General features: G+C 42.4%; 1 protein-coding gene across 1 annotated transcript in view; it reads right to left on the bottom strand.

Moving 5' to 3' along the window:
* The window catches only part of vwa8 (von Willebrand factor A domain containing 8), a 73690-nt gene that overhangs the window by 15409 nt on the left and 35491 nt on the right, over positions 1 to 22790 (bottom strand). Inside the window, exons 26-38 of the mRNA XM_069155086.1 lie at positions 19938 to 20089; positions 16246 to 16354; positions 15481 to 15619; positions 14278 to 14465; positions 10963 to 11082; positions 10553 to 10617; positions 10350 to 10475; positions 10159 to 10268; positions 9375 to 9526; positions 8530 to 8734; positions 8358 to 8439; positions 7786 to 7990; positions 1355 to 1463 (exon numbers count right to left, since the gene is read on the bottom strand). Of these exons, the coding sequence (XP_069011187.1) occupies positions 1355 to 1463; positions 7786 to 7990; positions 8358 to 8439; positions 8530 to 8734; positions 9375 to 9526; positions 10159 to 10268; positions 10350 to 10475; positions 10553 to 10617; positions 10963 to 11082; positions 14278 to 14465; positions 15481 to 15619; positions 16246 to 16354; positions 19938 to 20089 (1762 nt within the window). The remainder of the gene's footprint in view (positions 1 to 1354; positions 1464 to 7785; positions 7991 to 8357; positions 8440 to 8529; positions 8735 to 9374; positions 9527 to 10158; positions 10269 to 10349; positions 10476 to 10552; positions 10618 to 10962; positions 11083 to 14277; positions 14466 to 15480; positions 15620 to 16245; positions 16355 to 19937; positions 20090 to 22790) is intronic.

Genomic DNA, 22790 nt, shown 5'->3' with positions numbered 1-22790 from the left:
TGTTGTGCTGAACCTGTACACAATGTTTATTCACCCAAACATGTTGTTCTGTAACGTTTTCAGACCAGACACAGTTTGTCTGACACATGAAATGAAATATTGGCATGTTTAATAGAAACATGGGCAGAGTGATGGGTTACAGTGGGGAAAGTCACATGGAACACCTGCTGGAGAGAAAATATTTTTCATTTCTTTCTGTTTTAATGAAAACTATAGACTTACGAAAAATATGAGAAAAATAATAAATACAATTTGGATCATTGTTATATTTCCACCGTTAGCATTTACAATGGATGTGGAGGGTGATCAGAGCGACATGATGTTAGTGACTACTAACACTAGTCACTGTTAGTGACTGTGCAAGGCGATTGTTAGGGAAATTTAATGAGTTTTTAGAGTGGGCTAAATTAAGGGATTAAGTTCACACAGCATCTCCTTGGTTAAAGGAAAGAGTGGCGTTTTTTGTAGGTGAGGAGGAAACTCCCTCTGTGTTAGATAAGCCAGTTAAGAGTCTCGGGAGATGGTACACGAGTGAGATGAGTGATGTTGAGCGAAGAGACGTTACTGAAGGTGTAGAAAGAATCGAGAAGTCAGGACTTCCGGGAGAGCTTAACAGTGGTGTTTACAGTTTGAGACGTGTTGCTGCCATTAAATTCAAAATGAGCATATATTCTTCATAAAACAAAATTTCTCTATTTCAACATTTGATGTTTTTGTCTATTTGGTCTATTTTCCATTAAATATTAGTTTACATGATTTGAAAATCATTGTATTCTGTTTTTATCTACAATTTATACAGCGTCACAACAGTTTTAGAAACGGGGTTGTACAATGACAAACTGCTAAACTGTACAGTGTGTCTGGTGACCAGATGTAAAACCTGAGCAGCAGAAGGAGCAGATCGATAAATTGGGAGCGATAACAACAGTAGATTACTGCTCTGAAGGTCTTAGATTAGAATTAAACACCACAGCATGCGTGTCGATCAAACTTCATACCAATCAGGACAAAGTAGTGTCTTCACAGAGGAGGTTCTTCTCCTCTCCCAAGTCAAGTGCACCCATTGTTTCACCGCTTTGATTACCCTTCCTCAAATTCACATGCATAGATTCTGGCAGCAGCCGTGTGCAGTTTTTACTACCAGCTTCACAGATAGAGGATCAGTGCCTTGCCTAAGGGCAGCAAAGCAGTTGCTGCGAGTATGCAGCACACCACTGCACAAATACACACCTCCTCACATCACGCCATCAGTCATAGTAATGTGTGTGTAAAATGTCATCACAGATTCAATCAGCATTTGGCGGATAGATGGAGGTTCTGCTTGTTGCTGACTCAGTAAAAGAACAGCTGTTACCTGTGCCTCCTGCCCACTGGTTTCCTCCCACATGAGGAGCGTTGTTGAGGTCGATCTTGCCATGTTTGGGGTCGGAGACATCCAGGCCGCTGTCCCTCTGGATGGTGATCTGAAGGGACAACAAACATTCAGCATGTAAAGTGCCGTGGACACATCGCCGGTCCATCACAGGGCCAACACAGAAAGACGGACAGAAACAGATCACATTCAAACCTACGAGAAATTTAGAATCACCAATTAACCTGCCATGCATGTTTTTGGACGGTGGGAGGAGCTCAGCTTTGTAAATAAATGTTACTGAACATGAGTAGCTCTTTCATTTTGTCAAAGTAGCTCTCAATGGAAAACAAAAGCTTGGTGACCCCTGATTTAAACTATTTGAGGAATCTAGTGTTATCAGAAAAGATGCGGTAATTCGACAATAACGGTGTTAAACTAGTACCTGGGAAAGGTTAAAAAGCAAACACAATGGGTGGGAAATGAGACAGTCATCACACTTCGCCATTAAAAGAGATTTATGAACTCTTTTTCTTTCCCAAGCTCACACAACTTCTCTTGAAGCCTCCTTGTTGCACCCTGATGTATTGAATTAGTATGCAAGAGCCATCAGAAAGCCCAAAGACTCTGCTACCTACCAAACAGTCAAAGCACTGACAGAACTAAAGGAGGTTTTTATCTCTAAGGTCTGAGGTCTTCATGGGATGGACAGAATGGGCTCTGTCTTTCTCTGCAGGGGAGGGATGGAGAGGGGAGGAGAGGAGGAGGCGCAGAGAGGTTTGGATGTTTAGGTCCAATCTCAATGGCACCATCAGAGCCAAAATCAGCATCCTGGCTCTCGTCGTGAGGCAGGGCGGCCGGCCAGAGTCTGGCAGGCATGACGGAGCGAGAGAGAAAGGGGCAGTTCAGTGGGAGACTAAGTGCATCCCCTGTGGTTCAGCTGCATTCTTACAAACTGCAGGAATCTGAATGGTATCTGTGGGGGATGAGGTTTTCTCGTAAACTGTGGACAGCTGTGAGTGCTGCTTTTGATTTTTCATTGGTCTGTTATGGTCTGAGCAGTTGGACAGAGACTTATCAGGACGGAGCAGCAGTTCAGTAGAGGAGGATCCCTCCCCTCCCCTCCCCTCCCCTCCCTTCTCTGTACTAACCCACCGTCCACACCTCCAACTGACACAGAGCAGCTCCGAGCTCAGCCCGTTCGTTCTCACACCTACATGAAGCTGCTGGGTCAGCACAGCTCTCTATATTTAGCTCAGATTAGGAGCTTTGGTCTGATACACTCCATGTCAGATTACACAGACAAGATAATACTCACTGTGTGAAGGAACACATACAGCCAGCCTACAATCCTGTTACCCATTAAAAACATTTGGTGCATCATGAAATGAAAAATACAACAAGGGAGACCCTAAACTGTTGAGCAGCTGAAATCCTACTTCAGGCAAAAATGGGACAACATTTCACTTCTGAAACTCTCCTCGGTTCCCAAACGTTGAGAGTGTTGTAAAAAGAAGAGGTGATGCAGCACAGTGGTAAACATGCCCCTGTACCAACTTTTAGGAGACGTGCTGCTGGCATCAAATTCAAAACGAGCATATGTTTTTTAATAAAACAATGACATTTCTCATTTTCAACATTTGATATGTTGTCTTTGGTCTATTTTCAATTAAATATGGGTTTACGTGATTTGCAAATCATTGCATTCTGTTTTTATTCCAACTCACAAATACTATCGGTATCTAAACCACAGGATCTAAATACGCAGCATGTGGAAGAAACAGTGTCCTACAAATATCCACAGACTCAGACTGATGCACAGTCGCAGCAGATCACATCTGAAGTCCAGTTGAGTTGGCTGCTGACATCAAAGAGCCACATGAGAAAAATCTTTACTGGCCATTCCTAACAGGACAGTGAGGCCAGTGGGGACAGTGAGGCCAGTGGGGACAGTGAGGACAGTGGGGACAGCGACGACAGCGACTACATTGGTGACAGCAGGGACAGTGAGGACAGCGAGGACAGAGGGTACAGTGGGGACAGTGGGAGGAGCTGCTTTGGTGATCAGTAGTGTCTCAAATGTAGCTCATTATACAACAAGTAGTTCCGACCCAGAGATCTGATTGGTCGACTGAACATTTGAAACGTGCTCAAATCAACATGACATCTCACGCTGCTCATCTCTAGAAATATCCCTCCGCCTCCTCACTGCGAATATATACCTGGAATTGAATTTCATATAACAAGCAATATAATGTTGTTTTTATTTGTTATAGGCCTATTAAATGTGACCCATTATGCGATATTGGGTCTCTTCTTTGTCGCTCCGATCACCCGTATCGTAACACCATGGATAGTCGTACACTTAAAATCCTCGCGGCGGTTAGCTTGACTGGTTTGGTTTTAACCAAGCGGTTACCAGCAGCGACGTCACCCGTTGGTTTGTGAACGGCCGATATGAAGCCTCGAGTTCAGAATTTGGCCGACGCCATCTTGCTACTCCCGAGTGGTTTGGAGCGGGTAGTGTTGCTATGTCGTTGCTAAGGGTCGGACTACTTCCTGGAGTAGTAAACATTGCATACATTACATTTGCTTCTACTGACGCAACTGATTGTTTCCAGTTGTTAGTCATAACCCATGTATTGCCATGGACACGGAGATCGCATTGACAAAAAGTTGAATATTTTGAGAGCGAATTGCCCGACAATATGAATACATTCAGATTACATATTTGATTTAGTTGGTAACTTGTTGTGTAATCAAAATATTAGAGAGGGTGCACTTTAACGTCATTCTTGGTGCGACAGCAACGCGGTCAGGACCGAGGCGCTTGCGTTAATTTAAACTCACTAACATCCCAAGCGTCTCATGAAGCTGTAAACCATCGGAGCAATGGAGAGCTGTGATACACAGAGAGACAAGCAGAGAGACCTTGGTGCCATAGCTCTGTGGTGAGGTAAAGGGTCAAAGGTCGGAGCCCTTTGCATCACCACAGCTCACCTCCACGAGCTCACCTCCACCATGTGACTGCTCTCCCATTACAGACTAATGCACAAGTGTCTGTGCATGTGTCCTACACCACATACAGCGAAACACCGCAAGAGAACACAAGCTGTGGCGCACACATGCCTGTTGGGAGAAGAGGGTGAGCACCTGATGCACAGGAATGTGACTTCAAAGGCTGAGCTGTACCGGCGAGACATATCAGTGTTTATGAATGTGATTTTGATCTCTCGATAAACACAGCACACGCGTCTGACAACACAGCACCACCTCCATCAGGTCGGGCATCCGCTGCACCCTGCTGTGCATCTCTGAAATCTGTTCATCTGAGCTGTCAGGACATCCTCAGCACCAGCCTGTTTCAGTAATCCACCCCTGTCATCACGCTGTATATAGACAAAACTCTCCTGCTGCTGACAGCATAACCCATGAATGCATCTTCATGCTGGTAATGGACTCTACTCTGGTTCTGTCAAATCCAGTAAGCGGGTGACTAATGTTCCACTTTGGACTGAAGAAAAATGATGAGTGATGCGTTACAACATGCGTCCATTTTGGGCTCCGAGGGGCCACACTCGACTCAGGTTCCTGGTCTGGAGATATGAGTCATTTGTGATGACTTGTGTGTCACATTTCAGTGTCCCAACTTCTCAATATTTTGTAATGATGATTTTTTTTTTGATGGCTTTAAATTAAGGGATTTAAAAAAAATGCTTCATCTATGTTTTAATTTCTGATATTGTACTTTGTATTTCCTATCATGTCTAGGAAGAATTTGGAAAATTGCATTCTAACAAATTCTATAGAAATGTATTATTATTATTATTATTATTATTATTATTATTATCTAAACTGCAAAGGGGCTTCAACTGTGAGTCATGTGACATAAATGGGAAGAATGAATGGGACTTTTGGCCTCTCTCCTCCCACAGCTCTATTACAATCTGATGAGAGTTGGTGAGCTGTTTGGTCAATGTCAGTTAAAATTGGTCAAACCACACACAGAGCTGTTTGAGAAAAATAAGAGTTCCAACTTTTTAAATTAAAAAATGTCAGACTTCCTTGCTCCAAACAAAAGCCAATATTATGTCCACCAGTGACGTCACAGACAACGTGAAAATGCCTTTTAAACCCCAGAGGTGTTTGTTGCTGTGTTGTCGTTGCGCCTGGTCACGGTGGTAATAATCTCACGAGGGCACCTCAACCCTGAGACACAGAAATGGAAGAAGAGGAGAGCGAGGGCGGTGCAGTGGAGAAAACATGAGTTTTATGACTGTGGGAATCAATGTCTTCACCCCTCCCTCCGCTCCTTCTTTTGTTTTTTCACCCAGTGTCTCTCCGTCTCTCATCTGCGGTCCACGCCTTGTCTTGTAGGATTAATAGCCTCATAAATTTCTGATTCTGTCTATAGACGCCTAAAGAGTGATTTAGGAGTGATGCTATTGTGTGTGTGTGTGTGTGTGTGTGTGTGTGTGTGTGTGTGTGTGTGTGTGTGTAAGTACGTGCCTGTACATGACTGTTTGAACATGGGTATGAGTGATTCACAGCCTGTATTGTTGTGTATTTTTGAATGTGTTTGTGAAAGTGCGTGGAAACTAAAATGTAGTAATTTGGACTTGAATCATTATAGACTGTGTGTGATGATGTAACAAGGCCTGTTATTTGTTCAGTCCTGTCAACTCAATTCAGTTTTATTTCTACAGTCCATCATGACACAAATTTGCCTCAACATCCCTCACAATCTGTACTCCATCAACACCCTCTGTCCTTCGATTAATCTGTATAAGAACTTCCCCAAAAAGTCTTGAAGTGGTTATGAATATGAGGAATCTGGGGAGAGATGCCTCTTCCAGGACAGACAGACATGCAAAAGATGTTGTGTTATAAAAATGTAATTTGCTTCTTTCAAGGTTACTGTTAACAACTGTTGTTTGAACATGACAGCAGAAGTCTGCAAGGCACTTCTGCAGATGATTTGAACTTTTAAGAAGTAAGCATGCATATATAAACGTATGAGTGAAGTGATGAGGTATCTTCAGAGAGGAAAAAGCGGGGAAATAATGGCAGGTGGCCAAACATACCACTAAACAAAAAAAGAAAAAAACAAAACAGACACAGAGTTATTAAGACAAAAAAGTTGTACAATTCAGTGTCAGACTGAGCTGCTCTCATTGTGGTTACTTGGATACTGTGGTTACCTGCTGACACTACTTGGCACCAGATAGATGATGACTGATGTCTCCTGACCTACTATCATTGAAGACCCGACTGTCTCACACACTCCCACCACATGATCTTTGCTAATTAAACCTGTTAATCACCCCTGACATACGTAAGTAAAACTGTTAGCAGAAAGATTTCCTCGTTTTTTTTATACGTTGGTCAAAAGCATGATTGTTACATGCTTTCAGTGTGTAATAAAAACAAGGTATTTGGCAAGGCTTGTATATGTGAAATGAGCAAACAGGTAAACTCGTATGGAGCTGTCGTGTGTAAACAGTTTGGTAAAGCAGCAGATATACAGACAGTCTTTTAGGCTGTAGTATGTTTAAATACAGTAGAGCCACTGTTGTTTGCAGAGAGCTAACACAGAGCACAGCGAGAGTCTGTGGAAGTCTGACCTACAGTGGACTCAAGGTGCCCCATCAAACAAGACATGACTGCAGAGGAATCTAGGCCAGAGAGAGGCGCTGTGTGTTTTGCAGGTGTGCAGGTGTATGGGAGTGTGTGTCTGTTAATGACTAAAATATATTTTAAACCCAGTCGTAATAGTCATGTAATATCTTATGCAGCAGCCAGTGTAAAAAACAGTAAAAGTGATGGCTTTTCTTTCCCAAATAAGTTAACAAAACTCTACTTATGTACTATTTCACATTTAAGAATCTCTAAATCATGTTTGGATGTTGAGAGAGAAGTGAATCATCCGGCTGGATGATAACTCTCCTTGGTTTTTCTCATTTCAGCACGTTACGTCTTCTGTCTCAGTGCATTGTGAACTAAACACAGATGTGCAGATAATGCCTGCTGCATCTAGAAGGCCACGCAATCTGAAGAATGTCGCTGTCTGTGTGTGTGTGTGTGTGTGTGGGCACCTTAACAATGCTGTCTCAGTGCTGCGGTCTGAATGTTCTGACCCACGCTGAGGGTCAAACCTATTGCATCATCAGCACAATGTCCATTCATTCATTCACACCCACCCTCGTTGCAGGGTCATAAATCATGGACTGGAAAATATTACGATTACCATGAAATCAGGAATGTTTCCACAGCTAATATATTTTTGAGTGGGGCAAGTACACAGAGGGGCATCCAGTTTAGATTCTGTTGACAGGAGTTACTTTTAAAGTAGCACTGCCCCTCAGTGGTGTTAAGAGGAACTGCAGGTTGAGAGCATTTAAATTATTCCTTTTGAAACCGAGTTGTGATATTACCTGTACGGGTCTGCCATCCTCTCCCCCGATCATATTCCTCCACTCCATCAGTGAGCGCTGCAGGGTGTCCAGTCCTGTCTCCCAGAGCCGGATGTACCCGCCCATATCCACCGTGACCACGCCCCCGGAACCGAGAGCAGCCATTAGCACATCTGACTCTGACACCTTGGACAACCAGCTGGTGTACGGTGACACAGTCATTGACCTGCCGATAAAAACATGGAGGAAAGTCATCAGAGGGGCAACGATGTGCATTTCTATTCTTACACTGATAAACTGGGCCTAGGGTTAAGTTGTCATAAAACACACACGAGGAGGACAACCTTTGATTTAGATGGACAGGTAAAAAGGACTGGTTTACACATTTTACTGGTATTGATGGTTAAGCATTCTAATTCATCAAAAGTCAGTTTCAAATGATTATTCTGCAAGTTTAATCACATAATAGTGAAAAATACAGGAAGATTTCTTTAGTTCTCAGTGCAGTTTTGTCTTTGACCACAAGGTGGTGGTAGAGGATGTAAAATCCTGTTCTAAAGAATCGCACAGGGAGAAAACACACTGCTGTTTACCTTGGGACAGGAATGTATTTGACGTTCTTGGCGGACAGATCAGTCACCTCCAGGTACGCTGCAGTCAGTGGAGGTGTGACATCTGAGTGACAAAGAAAACCGTGTTTACACACAAAATACAGTCCTCTGTCATGATGTAAACAAAACTCATTTATATAATCTGAACTCTGACCTTTGGGGTAGACCTCTTTCAGAGGCACCCTGTTGGGTGGGAGGGCTCGGACCACCTGATTGGCCGAGAGCAGACTGACACAATTCTCCCGTTTGGGAGAGCCGCTCCGAAGCCCACCTCTGAGGAACATGTGAGACCCGCTCTCGGTGCTCTTCATCTCTGATAGGTCGACGGGCCTCTTAAAGCTGTACACCTCATTAGGGGACTGGTCAAGAAAAGACATCAAGTGGAAAATGTCCCCACTTCAGCATCAGTCAAACAGCAGTGTAGCCTCGTTATAAGCACATTCATATTTATCAGTTTAGCTTGAGCACCCGCATCAGAGAACCTCATTCAAGCCAGCTCTCAGCTTTCATTCATGTTCTCCACCCACTTGATTGTTTTTCATGCATACATTAGGCTGAGAGAAAGGAACTACAGTTCTGCCACTTCACTGCTTGTTTATTAGAGAAGACCCACATATTAATATCTGCTCAGGACTCGACTTTGACCAGTAAATGAAAATCCATTTTACCACAGCGCAAAAGAGTTCAACACTCACCTACCTCGCTGCTCCATGAAGGTGGGCGAGAAAAACGTTAAACTTGGTGGCTTTAAATTACGGAGGAAAATATTGAAGCTTGGATAACCTCACTTAAACTTCTACTGAACTGCAGATGTCTCATATTTTGCCTAATATTCTGTGCACATAATGGTGTCCTCCCTTTGAACAGAGCAGATACTATCAGCGGACATCTGAAACTCATCGTTGCCTAATGCAGCTTTAATGTCACAGGATTGGTCCATTTTAAAAACACGCTCAAAGTGGACCCACACTTTTTCACCACACCCTCTGATGATCTCACCATGAGGTCTGGGAAGCCCACAACCACCCGTGCAAAGGAGCCGGTGTCAGTCAGAACCCGGTTTGGAGACGTGATCTTCTGGTCCAGAGCCGCACTGAGGTTCTCATTGGGGAGCTGCTCACATGATAGCATCTGGGGTTCAGACACATCGGCTGGGATGATGGGAGCACAGAAGGTTCAGTAAGGAACAGAGAAAAAAAACAAGAAAAAAATATATACAATAAAGATGTCAATGTACCAGACTGTCGTGCATCTTTCATGTAAGGGATCAAATAAGACTGTCTCCAATATCAGTGACATCACTGCAGAACCCCTGTTAGGAGCTCATATATTACTTCTTTAGATTACAATTAAGTAACTGCGCCTCCCTTTGAAATTGCTATATTCATGACTTATGACCCTTATGGACTGATTCAGTTGCATCATAACTCATGACTTCACATTTTGCTCTCACTACCTTTGACATGGAGTAACATGAATGTTTGGTATTGATTGATACATGCACGGTTCCTTTGATTTCTGGTTTGACTCGAGGCCAGCCGACAGATGAAGTACGACGTCAGATGGCTGACCGGGGCGTCGTTTATTTCTCTGAATGTCTGTCTGAATGGTTTGGTAATGGCGCTGACATCATGTCTTTCACAGGTGAAACAAAGCAGCAGGATAGAAACCCTGCCAAGTGTTGTGAGCCGTGTCCATATATAACGCACACATATATATATATATATATATATATATATAAAACATATAAATATATATATATATATATATATACCACAAATACCTGAGCTGGCTCCATGGCCTGAGCTGACTGAGTCTTCACTGATGCTGTGGAGCTGACACACCCCAGAGTCTTCAGCAGCCATGTGCATTGGCTTGGTCAGCAGGAACTTCCTATTTAGTCAAACATAAAGTTTGTGACATTATAATTCCACCCAAAGAGACTTCGGGAGAGATTTGAGATCCGTCACTTACTTGTTGGTGTTGTTCTCCAGCAGCAGCCAGCGGTCCTCTGCCACCAGGAAGACAGACTTCAGGTTGATGGGAAGGGAGATGGAGTGAACCCGGCCCTCCAGCACATCCAGCACATCCAGCTGGTTGCTGCGCACACAAACACAGAGATCAGCGACCGACCCCACAGTGTGACTGAAACTGTAGTTTAGATCTGAGCAGCTCACCCGTTCTCCTTGTAGAAGAGAAGCCAGTTTTTGTGGGCAAAGTCTCGACACATTTTATGTCCTCCCTGCAAACAACAACGAGTGCACACAACACGTGAACTTCCAGCACTGCTTTGGAATGATCTGTTGCAGTGTTTTCCATAGGTTGAGAATTTACTTTATCTTTAATGAAACTGCTGCTCTACCTTGGCAGGATGCCCAAGTAAAGTATATTTATGGGAAACACTGTGTAGAGTAAATATTCTTCAATATGTAGATATACCAGATATGTAAAGTGTAAATGTTTACCAGTCCGTGTGTAAAACGGACAAACAAGACACGTCTTGAATGAACAGAGAGGAAGATTCCTGAGTGTTTGTGAGACACGGGCCGATTTCCTTTTTTCCTCTGAAGACAGTGAAAGCTCTCACCTGCTGCTCCTTACTGCTCCACCAGTTTGAAGCTCTGGTGGCAGGCTGGTCACCATCTGGGGACAGTAAGAGTCTCCGCACGGCGCCTGTGACCATGTCCAAATGGATCACTGTGTTACTCTGACAGAGAGACACATGGGACAGACAGAGAGATGAATGAAGGCTGCAGAATACAACTGAACAAGCTGTTACAACATTTAAATGGGCTCGTACCTCCAGAAAATACACATTGATATAGTATGTTCATCATTATGTTACAAACAACACATGAATGACGACTGAATGACATACAGCATACAGAGGGTATAGATAATAACAGCACATTTGAGATGTGAGGCTTCAGTGCATTCTAACATCATTTGAACAGTTTTGGAAATATCTTAAGCTCGTTAAACCAAACAGGTGATGGTGCCAGTGTCTCCCTTTGTTTATTTATATGAGCGACTTCTCTGCACTTTCTCATGACATCAGAATATGGTAGGTAGGTAGGTATATACTTTATTAATCCCCGAGGGGAATTTTTTTTTTTTTTCCTTTAAAAAAAAAAAAAAAAAAAAAAAATTATAACATCAGGACTCTTGTTAAGTACAAAGCGTTTAGCGTTTTTAATCACTGCCATAGTGTTAGAGTGTGCACGGTTGTAGAGGCATGGTTGTGGCATGGATAACATTCTTCTATCACTTTTTTAAATCATATGGGGACAGCGACTCGTTCACCTTGTGGCTCTGATGTCCTGCTAAATAAAATCAATGTGAACACTGCACTCAGAGTTAATTCAATTCAAAGACAAACATATCTTCTGTATGACAGTCTGAGCTTGTGTGCAGGATATCTCTCAATGTGTGTGTGTGTGTGTGTGTGTGTGTGTGTGTGTGTGTGTGTGTGTTGGATGAACTGTGCAAAAGGCTTTCGTTGGTGACGCACAAAGCTTCATCTTCAATTGAGTTTTATGAGAAGGAGCCACGGGGGAGCTGGCCCGGACCCCGGCTACCCTGCTTCACACTAATGGTTTCCTTATGGCCTCCCATTCCTGACATACACTGCTATACTGAGGACCGGTGGAGCTATTCAGAGAGGGCAAACCCCATTTCCTGGTTGTAAACATATACTGCCATTCGAGGGACGAGGTACATGGGAGAGCACGTGTGCACGTCCTGTATGTGGATGTGTCCTCTCAGATTGTGTGTACGTGAGTGATGTATGTGTATCTGTGTTTGTTTTTACATGTCAGTGAATGCAGCATTTTCATGTCTGTAAATGCATTCTTTGGTATTTGCATGAAATGCAGTAATGTGTGAATGCCTAATGTAAGTGGCCGTCTGTGTGTGTGTGTGTGTGTGTGTGTGTGTGTGTGTGTGTGTGTGTGTGTGTGTGTGTGTGTGTGTGTGTGTGTGTGTGTGTGTGTGTGTGTGTGTCTGTGTGATGGTTTGCCTGGAAGGCCAATGACCTGCCTATGAACTTCATGTTGTCTGGACCTCTTCATTTTCAGGCAGACGTAACGTGATCCATCACCACGATATTTTTAGAAGTCCTCATCCTAATATGCAGCAGCTGTATAAGTGTTCTGGTTGGAGAAACATGTATTGTTCTTGTCTTACGCTCAGCTGTCATAGGCCAGGGTCTTATGGGGTAAGAGAGATTCAATGGCAAATGAGCGCTAACCACCAGCCATTTTAAGAAACAGACTTATGCACAGCTATTTTAAACCTGTGAAGAATGTGTGGTTGTCCTCTGGAACATAAAACGTTTCAATAACAGTTCTGTGGAAGTGACACGTTACTGGTCTGTAAACAGGGACATGAGACAAAAGAGAGTGGACTGTGATTTCTTCACGGTAACTGTATAGGTGTCTTGTTTAAATAAATAAAACCGAAGCTACTTCAAAACATTTTATTTTCAGTGCCTTAGCTGTGTGATCACTTGTTTACTCTCTACACTCTTAAAGGTGCCCTGTAATGAATTTGACCACGAGAGGCGCTGTACAGCAGCGTTGTGATGAATGACACATTTTTTATTACACATTTATATCAGCTGCAGAAAGCAGTGATGGTTATATTAGACCCAAATTCACAGCAAGGATTTATGGGTCAGCATCGTGGGAGACTCAACCAATCTCTCACACAGCCTCTTCAGCCTCCTGCCTTCTGGGAGGAGGTACCGCAGCCTCCGTGCAGCTCCTCCAGACTGAGGAACAGCTTCGCCCATGAGGCGATGCTGAACTCTCCTCCCTCTCTTGATTGCCCCATAAAGTCTGAACTTTTGCACTATGGACCCATATTTGCACTACGTTGTCTGTTTTCTTGTTTTTTGTTGTTGCATATTTGTGCTTTTCTTGTTTTGTCTTTTTATTTTGCACACCGTGGGACTGTGAGAAGCAGTTTTTCGATCTGTATGTCATATGGTGGATTAACATTAAAGAAGTTGCACACTTCATTGGGAGTTGTTCCCAGGTTTTAGATCTTAATTGACGCAGACCTTGGACTGATTTTGAAACTATTGAAGCAGCCTTCAATCAATTGGCATTGACCACCATATGACGTATGTTTTGCGATGATTTAGAAAAAAGGTAGCCATTGTTCTTGCTCTGGCTTCAATTCCTTGATATTCGCTGGATGGTAATAGTTCGTATCACTTCAAGTGGCTCAACCACCGCCGCCATTGTCAGAAAACAATTAAGATACATCACACTCAGCCACCCTCTTTCGTCCCTGATTGGTCCACCCGTCCAAACCGACCTTCACCACTGACTTGATGGTGATGGTAATGCCTCAATAAAATACTTTTAAACAAAAAGCATCGATGTCTATTGGGCCAACAATATCAAAATAATTATCTTTTAAAGCTGGTAACACATGCATATGCACGGTAAACAGAGAATTTGTCCACTACTTTAAATATTGTTATAAAAAAGAAAAGAAAATTATGAATGAGGTTTTGGGAGTTTAAACTGGAACCATCAGAGCCCTTCTCTTGGTTTGGAAATTTAACTGCTGCTTTAAAACTGACTCCAAGCTGCTTGATGACGACATACAGTTATAAAAACGTACAAGAAGCCTGACCAAAACTGGCAAAAAACTTTACACGTTTCACCTGCAACTGTTTCGGGGCTAAGTTTGACTTTCCAAGATGTGAGCAAGACAACTGTTGCAGCTGCTAAGAAATCCCAGGTTACAACAGACACCTCCCACACCGCACTGCAGCTGATCTTTAAATCAGTGGAAGTCAATGCATTTAACGTGATTTAATCAGTGTGACTGTTTAGACAAACAAGATCATTTTGTGTGTGTGTGTGTGTGTGTGTGTGTGTGTGCCAACCTGTTCCTCGTGCAGCACCACCTGTCCATCCAGAGGACTCCCAAGTGGAGCGACGGTAACAAAGGGCTGCCAGACACCGCTGATGGTCCTGGGGAAGACGTCGTAAAGCTCCACACACTGAATTGTCTCCCCGCGCTCCTTCATGGAGTACACGGACACCGGGTTACACGTGGCCACGTACAGCGTGTCTGCCAACACAAACAGATGTCAGATTGTAACTACTTCTGTAAATTCAGCCATTACTGCTCACAGATCTCCGGGGTGTTATGTAGAAGCCACGGAAGCCATTCTATTTGAGTGTCTGAATTATAAGGGGTATAAATGTGCCTTTTATATTCCATAATGGAAATATCTTCATGGCATAAATTATTCTCTAAATGTGTGAATCCATTTTTTACTAATTCATGTTAATTGCATTTTGTGTTTGTGATCAGTATAATTTAATTTGTTGTATTTTATCTAACGCACAGGTCCACATTGTTTGAAAATCCTCCTCCTCTGTTTTCATCCTTTACTTGAATGGTGTTTCTCAGTCGCCAGGATTCGTCCGAACAACGACGAATCCAAACAAGGAACTCTCAGAGGTTTGGAAAGACTCCTTCAAAGCACTCGGAGAACCCCTCACAAGAAAGTCTAGTGAGTGTGCACGTGCGTGTCGTTGTTCTTTCTCTTCATTTTAACAGTAAAATGCAACCAAGCAAAACATTATCGCCACCCACTGTTGTGTTATTTCAGGTGTGCGTCATTGAAATGGTTTCGAAAGTGCAGTTCACAAACCAATAGACGGGTTGCTGTCTGGATACAAGTGGTACATCCTTGAAAACTCTCTAAACAAGGACTGGTTCCTTGGTAGCATTTCGAAGAGTCTTAGACATCTAAACAGTTCTTTAAGAAAATTGATAACGCGGCATCCTAGAAATGCAGTCCACCAAAGACCCATCTTTGAGACTGAGAAACACGCATGTGATTAGCGTGCAGCAGCTGTGCGCCTATACGCTAGTCTTGGCAATGTCCTTTGTTAATATCTCTTCCCTATCTATTTCATCTGCAGCTCTTTCACCATTCTGTCGTTATACACTTCATCCGCTGGATCCTCTAAAGTTCCCCAAAATGCCCATAAAACTTGAAACCAGAGACCTGACAATGTATGGTATGAGTTTGTAGAGTGTGAGTGTGAGTGTGTGTGTGTGTGTGTGTGTGTACCATCTTTGGTGGTGACATCGCAGATGATGTTAACTTCATTCATGGGAATCTGCCAGTGGGCTTTCTCCTCGCTGAAACTCAAAGCCCTGCTCTCCTGTCTGTTGCAGGGGTAACTCTGGACCCGCAGAAACACAGGACCCTGGAAACACAAGTCACATCAGCACACACACTCACAAAGTATGGAACCAACCCGGGTGTTTCATGTTTATGCTTGAAAGTGTGTGTTACAGTCACTCGGTCACAAAGCTGCTTTTGTTTTGCTACTGAGGGTGCAGAAAGCTGCATGTCAAACTGACTAAAAGGGGTGAATGTGATACTCAAAATATATCTTGTGTGGCAACTAGCATGCATCCCTCTCAAGCAGAGCAGCAGCTGTGGTCAGTTGTAATTCAAATGTCGGTAACAATGGATCTCAAATGTGACTAGTTTTCATGATGGATAAAAAGGATCACAGTTTCAATAGAAACGTCTGAAAGCAGCAGAGCGTCCATATGATCAGTCATAGTTTAGCAACAATATAGTGAATGTGACATATGGAGTTGTTTCACATGTTCATGGAGACATCTTTTGTAAATCTTAAAACCTGGTTAGAGTCTATTGCAACTGACGTAAAGTCAATCACAGTGACTTCTGTTGACATAAAACTATGACTCTAAATGGACTACCGCTATTTAGTTGCTCATCTACCATACATGAGAGATGTGTTCTATCTGTACTTGTGAACTTTTCATTGAGTAAATCTGCTTGTTTTCCTTGCGTGTTTACCTTGATGTCGATGGGGTGCATCTCAGTGGGACAGAGCAGTTTGCGGCGAGCGTTGCCACCTTGGTTTATGGTCCAGTAGCCTGTCATCCTGACCTCCGGCAGGGGCAACCTAAAGATCGAAGGTCACATGGTGACAACTGCCTCATACGTTTTGAAGAATCCCTGAGATATAAATATATTAAGTTGAGTGTCGGTGCCAGCAAACTGCATGTGGCTTTTTTCTGTGCGCGCCTATTTTTCATTTAGGAAAATGATGGGTGTAACCATTTTTGAATGCCAACATAAATCAAACTTATCCTATTCCAGGACTCCACATCGCTGCAATAAAGTAATTTCACATGGACGCTTTATTCTGCTGCGAGCTGGATTTTAGAAAACAAAGGCTTTAATTTGATCTCACTGCCTCTAAAGAAGGTAAAGCCACTGTATGCAGGACACGTTTCTATGTGTGTGTTTGAATCCCTGCTCAGCTTGTTGTGTCTGACCAGATGTTGACTGGTCTTCCCATGAATCATAGCTGGACTGAGGCCACAGGCTTATTGGCTGCAGGTGGGATTAAAGATGCAGCATAACCACAAAACACAGACATTCCAACGGGATTGAAGGAAAAGTTCGAGGATAGACGGTCTTCCAACCATAAATACTTCTATAAATAGAAAAGCAATGAGACACAGAAGAGACACTGTTTCTTGTTTTCCATGTCCAAAATTGGAAATCAAGAGACTAAATATTTGCTTTTATGTACACAAGATGTGGGTAAAGCAGCTATTCTGAAATAAACTGTTCAAGATGGGACTTCAATCAGTGAAACATGGAACCCAACAGTTCCACTAAACTTGGATGATGTCAGTAAACATCATGGAGCAGGTCATCTATATAATAAGGAAAATACTTGTTTCTGCCCTGCTTGGTTTTACTTGTTAAAACTTTATGAATCTGAATTTATAAAAGTGATACTTCAAAATAAAACCACAGGAGACAGGAGAAACAAATGTTTTCCTTTATTTAAAGACAAAGCTGTACATAATGTGACAATGTAGTAGATAAAAGAATAGTATCTTTTTTTTATATGGATATAAAAAGATGAGGTATGTAAATGATGTGAATATCTATTCTATAAAACTTCAGGAAGCAGTGAGAAGACTTCATGGAAGTCTCACAGTTTGATCCAGTCTGAAACCAGTCATACAGCTGGAGGCTACATCAGACAGATTCAAGCATTTCAGGATTTCATGGCCAACAGTCACAAATACTTTAGAATCAGTAAATGACGTCGGACCTGAACGCTCTCAGCAGGGAGGCGACGACAGCTATCACTGACCGTCCACAAACCACTCTCTGTTGACAAGCTTCTGGACAGTTTCTTTTAATGAAGTCAGTTTCAAAACTAATATCAAAAAACATTTAAATAAAGAGGATCAATGTTGAAACCTCTGATGGTGAAAAAGTGATCACAAATTAACGATAATTAAAACTAATTCAGCAAAAGCAATGCAGACTTCATTCTGTTTTGTGATGCTAAATGAAGTTGGTCATGTCTTATTATTCCATTATCTTTTAAGATAATGTTCAAGAAAAATAGCATCTACAGCTTCTGATAAGTTAAAATTAATACTTATATTAATATTTTCAAACTCCTGACAGATTTCCAGTAGTGACCTCTGTAAAGAGTTAAACTAGCAAGAAAAAGGGTTCTCCAGTGGGGATTACTGAGAGCGTACCAGAGTATCAGTCTGTTTGCAGTGTCTGTCCTCTCTGAAGGAACGATCAGCAGACCTCAGCTAGCATCATGTGAAGTCTGATAGCCTTCAAGCGTGACCTGCTCCATCACTGATTCATTGACAAGTACTCTTAGTGAATTTTAGTCCATCTGGTTCTCATCAGAAATGAAAATATACAAGATGGACTTTTGCCTGTGGAGCCCACTGCTGAGGCTCTGCCCTATTTTAATTGTAATCAGATTTATAACAAAGCTTCTCTGACTTCCTCACTGATTGGTCTCTCTGACTGTGTGACAATTTGACACGGTAACTGTGGTGCTTGAAAAAAGTTTCCATGTTTCTGCATGAATATGATCTAAAACATCATCAGATTTTCCCTAAAGTCCAAAAGTGAGAACATTATATCACACCTGGTCATTTATCTACTGAGGCAGAGGATCGTATTGTATATTATTTGGGACAGGAAAGAGTACGTGAACATCCAGGACTAGCGCTTAATATGAAGGTGAAATTAGAGTTTGGTGTTTTCAGTCAATGGGATGATAATCGTGTGTGAGTGGACGCTCTGTGTTATTTAAAGAACGGGTCTTATTAAAAAGTCTGATCTTCACAACATGTTTGTGGAAGACAGACTGTGTACAAATGGAAAAAAGTCAAGACCACTCCCAAGGAGTGGTCAACCAACACAGATCACATGAAGAGCATGGCGTGGAATAGTCCACGAGGTCCCAAAGGAACCCAGGATAACTTCTAACCAACTGAAGGCTTTTCTCACACTGAATAATGTAAAGGTCCAATGCTGTGTTCTAAATAGCCTACTTGTGTACTGACACTCACTATTTTGAGTGCATAAGTACATTCACACTGTCCAGTACAGAAACACGCAGCGCTCTACAAGTACCAGCATGATGCACTTAAAACGGTCTAGAAAAGAAGTGTGAAACGCTGGACACTGTCCACCCTCAACAGTCGCCATCCTGGCTATGTAGAGAAAGGGACGGGGCCACCGATATAAATCATTTTCAAATTAAGGCTTCTGAGGAAGCTGCAGAGAGTTTCTCTACTGCTGTTGGACATCAGTGTGTTTACTGAGTGTGTTAAACAGAGGGCAAGAAAACACGTTGATTTCGAGATAAAATAATTAAAGCTGCAGATATTTTGGCGGTGATGTGTTCACATGTTGAGGTTATTTCCGGTCGTTGCAGTACATCAGTGTGGGATTTGAAACAACACAACCCTGTCAAAGCTCCTGCACTACACGAGAGTCCTAACATGTGAGAGTCCTATCGGTTAGTGCACCGAGGGCAGTGTGTCATTTGGAACATCGCACGAGTCCACCATCAGAATAACAATGAACAACAATGGTGTGCATGACACGGTTCCAAAAGAGAAAGTCTCCAAAAAGGGCATTGCAGACTGTTTGCAGTTTGCTAAAGATCACATGAACAAGCCAGAAAGCTGTTGTACAAACGCTTTGTGGAAGCAGGAGACCAAAATAGAATCCTGGTTCAAATGAAAACGTTATGTTTGGAAAAAGGAAAATACTGCACTCCAGCGCAAGAGCCTTGTCCCATGTGTGAAACATGGTGGTGGTATCATGGATTAGGCCTGTTTTGCTGCATCTGGACCAGGACGGCTTGTCATCATTGCAGGAATAAAACATTTTTAAATATACAGGCAAATTGGGAGGGAAATGTCAGGATATCTGTCCATGAAGTGAATTCCTAGAGAAAGTGGGTCAAACAGCGACATAATTGGATTCCCTTTATCTAATTTTAGGATTTGTAAAAAAAAATAATCTGATGATGTTTTTGGTCATATTTATGTAGAAATATAGAAAATTCTTAAGGCTTCACAAACTTTCACACACCACTGTGTGTGCTTTGATGTACCTTTAGTGTGTGTGTGTGTGTGTGTGTGTGTGTGTGTGTGTGTCCTCCTAATTAATGCCTTGTGCTCCTGATGCCTTACTCCTTAGCCAGTTTGACAGATGTGGGCTTGGCTCCAATGGGAATCCCGTGCTTGTGCAGCGCTTCGATCAGAACCTCCCTCGTGTCTTTGTTGTACGAGTCGAAGTCGAAGACATTCCGCACCACGTTGGCCAAACCCTCGTTGGGAAATTTCTGGATGCACGTAGAGGGGAGCAGGAAAAAGAGGGAGGGTTGAGGGATGCAAGGGAAAAGGGCAGAAGAGAGGGAGAAGTTAAAGTTAGGGAAGGGTAGAAGTAGGAAGGTTAATTGGAAAAAGGAAGAATAAAGCAAAAGGAGGGCCACAGGAAAGAAGGGAGCAGAGAGTTACAGAAAGGCCAGACAGACGGAGAATAGTGGGCCAGATGAAAAGGAGATAAGAGAAATGGATTAAAAGAGGAGGTGGGGTGACAGATGAGATAAGAATAGAAAAAGAAACAGAGGAGAAGGAGTAAAGAGGGTCAGAGGAGGAAAGAACATTAATATGGTTTCAAATTCCTCAACAGGGGTCAATGCAGGGACAGTGTGGAATAAGTTATCTCTTCTCTGGACTCACTGTGGGGCATGTTTATTGTGTCCTTCATGTAGTTGTTATATTGACAGAGTACATTTTCTGTGTTTGACAGTAGGTATGGTGGTACATGCCCTGACGTTACTGTCAACCCAGGAGCAACACTGTGAATGTCTGTCTGATTTAGCTATTATTAAAAGTGTAGGTGAGCCCCTGTGAGCAGGGTAGAAGTGAAAACCATTTAGTCCTAAATGTCGCAATATCGTCTTATAGCCCACTGTTTTCACAGAGATCTGAACTGGGCAAGTTTTTATGTTGTTGTCAATTCATGTGGGATATCGTTCATGCTGTGTGATGTGTTCTGTGCCAAAATTGTGGAACTTTGTAAAAAATCCGAGCACCTTCTCAATTGAACGATTTAATGACTTTCTCAACAAAATGATCTCGGCTTTACCTCCAATAACAGGATGTGCTGCTTCTCTCCACTCCATATCACTGTAAACTGAGTGTCTCTGTGTTCTACTATTGCTAATTAAACAAAACAGTGTTCAGACACTACTCTCAATAACGCTAACTTTAAACAGACTTTCTCGGTATTTTGCACAATTTTAAAGGCGAAACAAGCGCCCCTGCTGAGGCTTGAAACTGTTTGTGTGCACAAGATGCCTGACAATGATTTTTTTTGGTTCCTTGAGAAATGTCTGTTTTTCTCTTTGTACATACTATTTGTTGTTTTTCTACAAAACTAATATCCAGCCACAGTTCTGAATACATTTTCAAACTATTAGATACTAAAAATAGATAAACTGAAAATGGACATAAAAAGTTGCAGCCATGAATGTGACCCAATCCTTCACGTCAAGCTTACATCACTGTAACAGCACTACATCTACAGCGCTGGAGTGAGCAATCTTCTTTATAGAAGCTGTAATTGAATGCTTGTGTATATTTTTAAGACGATACAATACATATCCTGACTTACGTATTGGATCTTGAGACATTATTAGGATCATAATTGCACTTTCACATATTACGGTGTATTTAAACAGTCCTATAAATTGTGTTCACAATCAATGCCAGCCTGACCCGAGCACATCACAGCTGAATGTGTAGAGCACTGGGTTCAATCGATCAGGGTTCCCTGTTACCGCAAAGCTGCAATTATGAGCCAAAGGTCCGATGGTAATTAGGGTTTACATCGGCTGAGGCCTCAGAAGAAGCAGCTAAATCATTCTCTGTCTGTCCCACTCCTGCAGGTATCAATAATGGTGCTGATGGATGACAGAACTGGGTGGCCAGTGGGGAAATCAAGCATGAGGGCTTTTCCCTGGGCACTGAATTATTGATGTACAGGAGTGGAAGCCAGAATCCTAATTCCAGTCTTCTCGGAGTCCAGCTATTCTGGTCTCTCATCGTTATATTTTTCCTTTCTCTTCCGAAGACGTAAAGACCACAAGGAGACACGACGACGTGGTATCTCTGATTAATTAAATGCACAGGAAATAAGCATGTTTGTACCGCTGCATGAAGCCACTGACACAAACAAGCCATGTTTTTTTCCTTTTCCAAGTGTTGTCAATGGTAAACAGCATCTTCTATCTGATGAGGGTGATGGAAGAGGTGAAGAGGTGAAGAGGGGGAAACAGTTAGTGTAAACAGCATGTTTAGACTGACCAGGGCACTGTGGTTCATCTGAAGAAGGATGGAGCTGTTTACTATTTAAATAAAACCACTGTGGCAAAGCAATGAAACATAATCAAATTGTGGTAACCAATGGGATCGAGTTTTGTTTTGAAACTAAACTCTTCAATGTTCCATTACAAATAACTTGTTTTCCACTGAAGAGACTTTACATGCAGATTAAATGAAAAAGAATCCAACAGTGTCAAAAATGTTGCTTTCATGATGCAAGCATCCAAAGGAAATGAAACATGACCATAATTACTGTCAGCTATCTGCTAAGCTGGATGATTGTTCGGTGGTGGGCTCTGAATAATTAGAGGGCTAAACAGTGAAAATGAGTGGGTGGAGGGAGGGAGACACACAGCTGAGGGATGGGGATACTTTAAAACTCAGATGACATACCGTGAGAAATTATTAGGGAGCAAAATAATGTGATGCGTGATAGACAGTATACTTTTCCAATGTCGGAAATCCTGAGGCTGCATCCGACAGTTTAACTGTAACTTTCCGAAACCGACATTTACACTCAGAGAGTGAGCGGGGTCTTTCTGTTAACACTGTGAATGCTGTGCAGTAAGAACTGTCTGATAATCAATGATGATCATGTCTCTACAAGGTATAGATTGTCACCCCTCCTTTAAGTTTGCTCCTTCAGAACAGCTA

This window comes from Embiotoca jacksoni, unplaced genomic scaffold (assembly GCF_022577435.1).
Source record: "Embiotoca jacksoni isolate LCO1_2020_lvr unplaced genomic scaffold, fEmbJac1.0.p SCAF_2, whole genome shotgun sequence".
NCBI lineage: Eukaryota > Metazoa > Chordata > Actinopteri > Embiotocidae > Embiotoca > Embiotoca jacksoni.
Note: the sequence above shows the minus strand (reverse complement) of the source record. Positions and strands in the feature narration are given on the sequence as shown.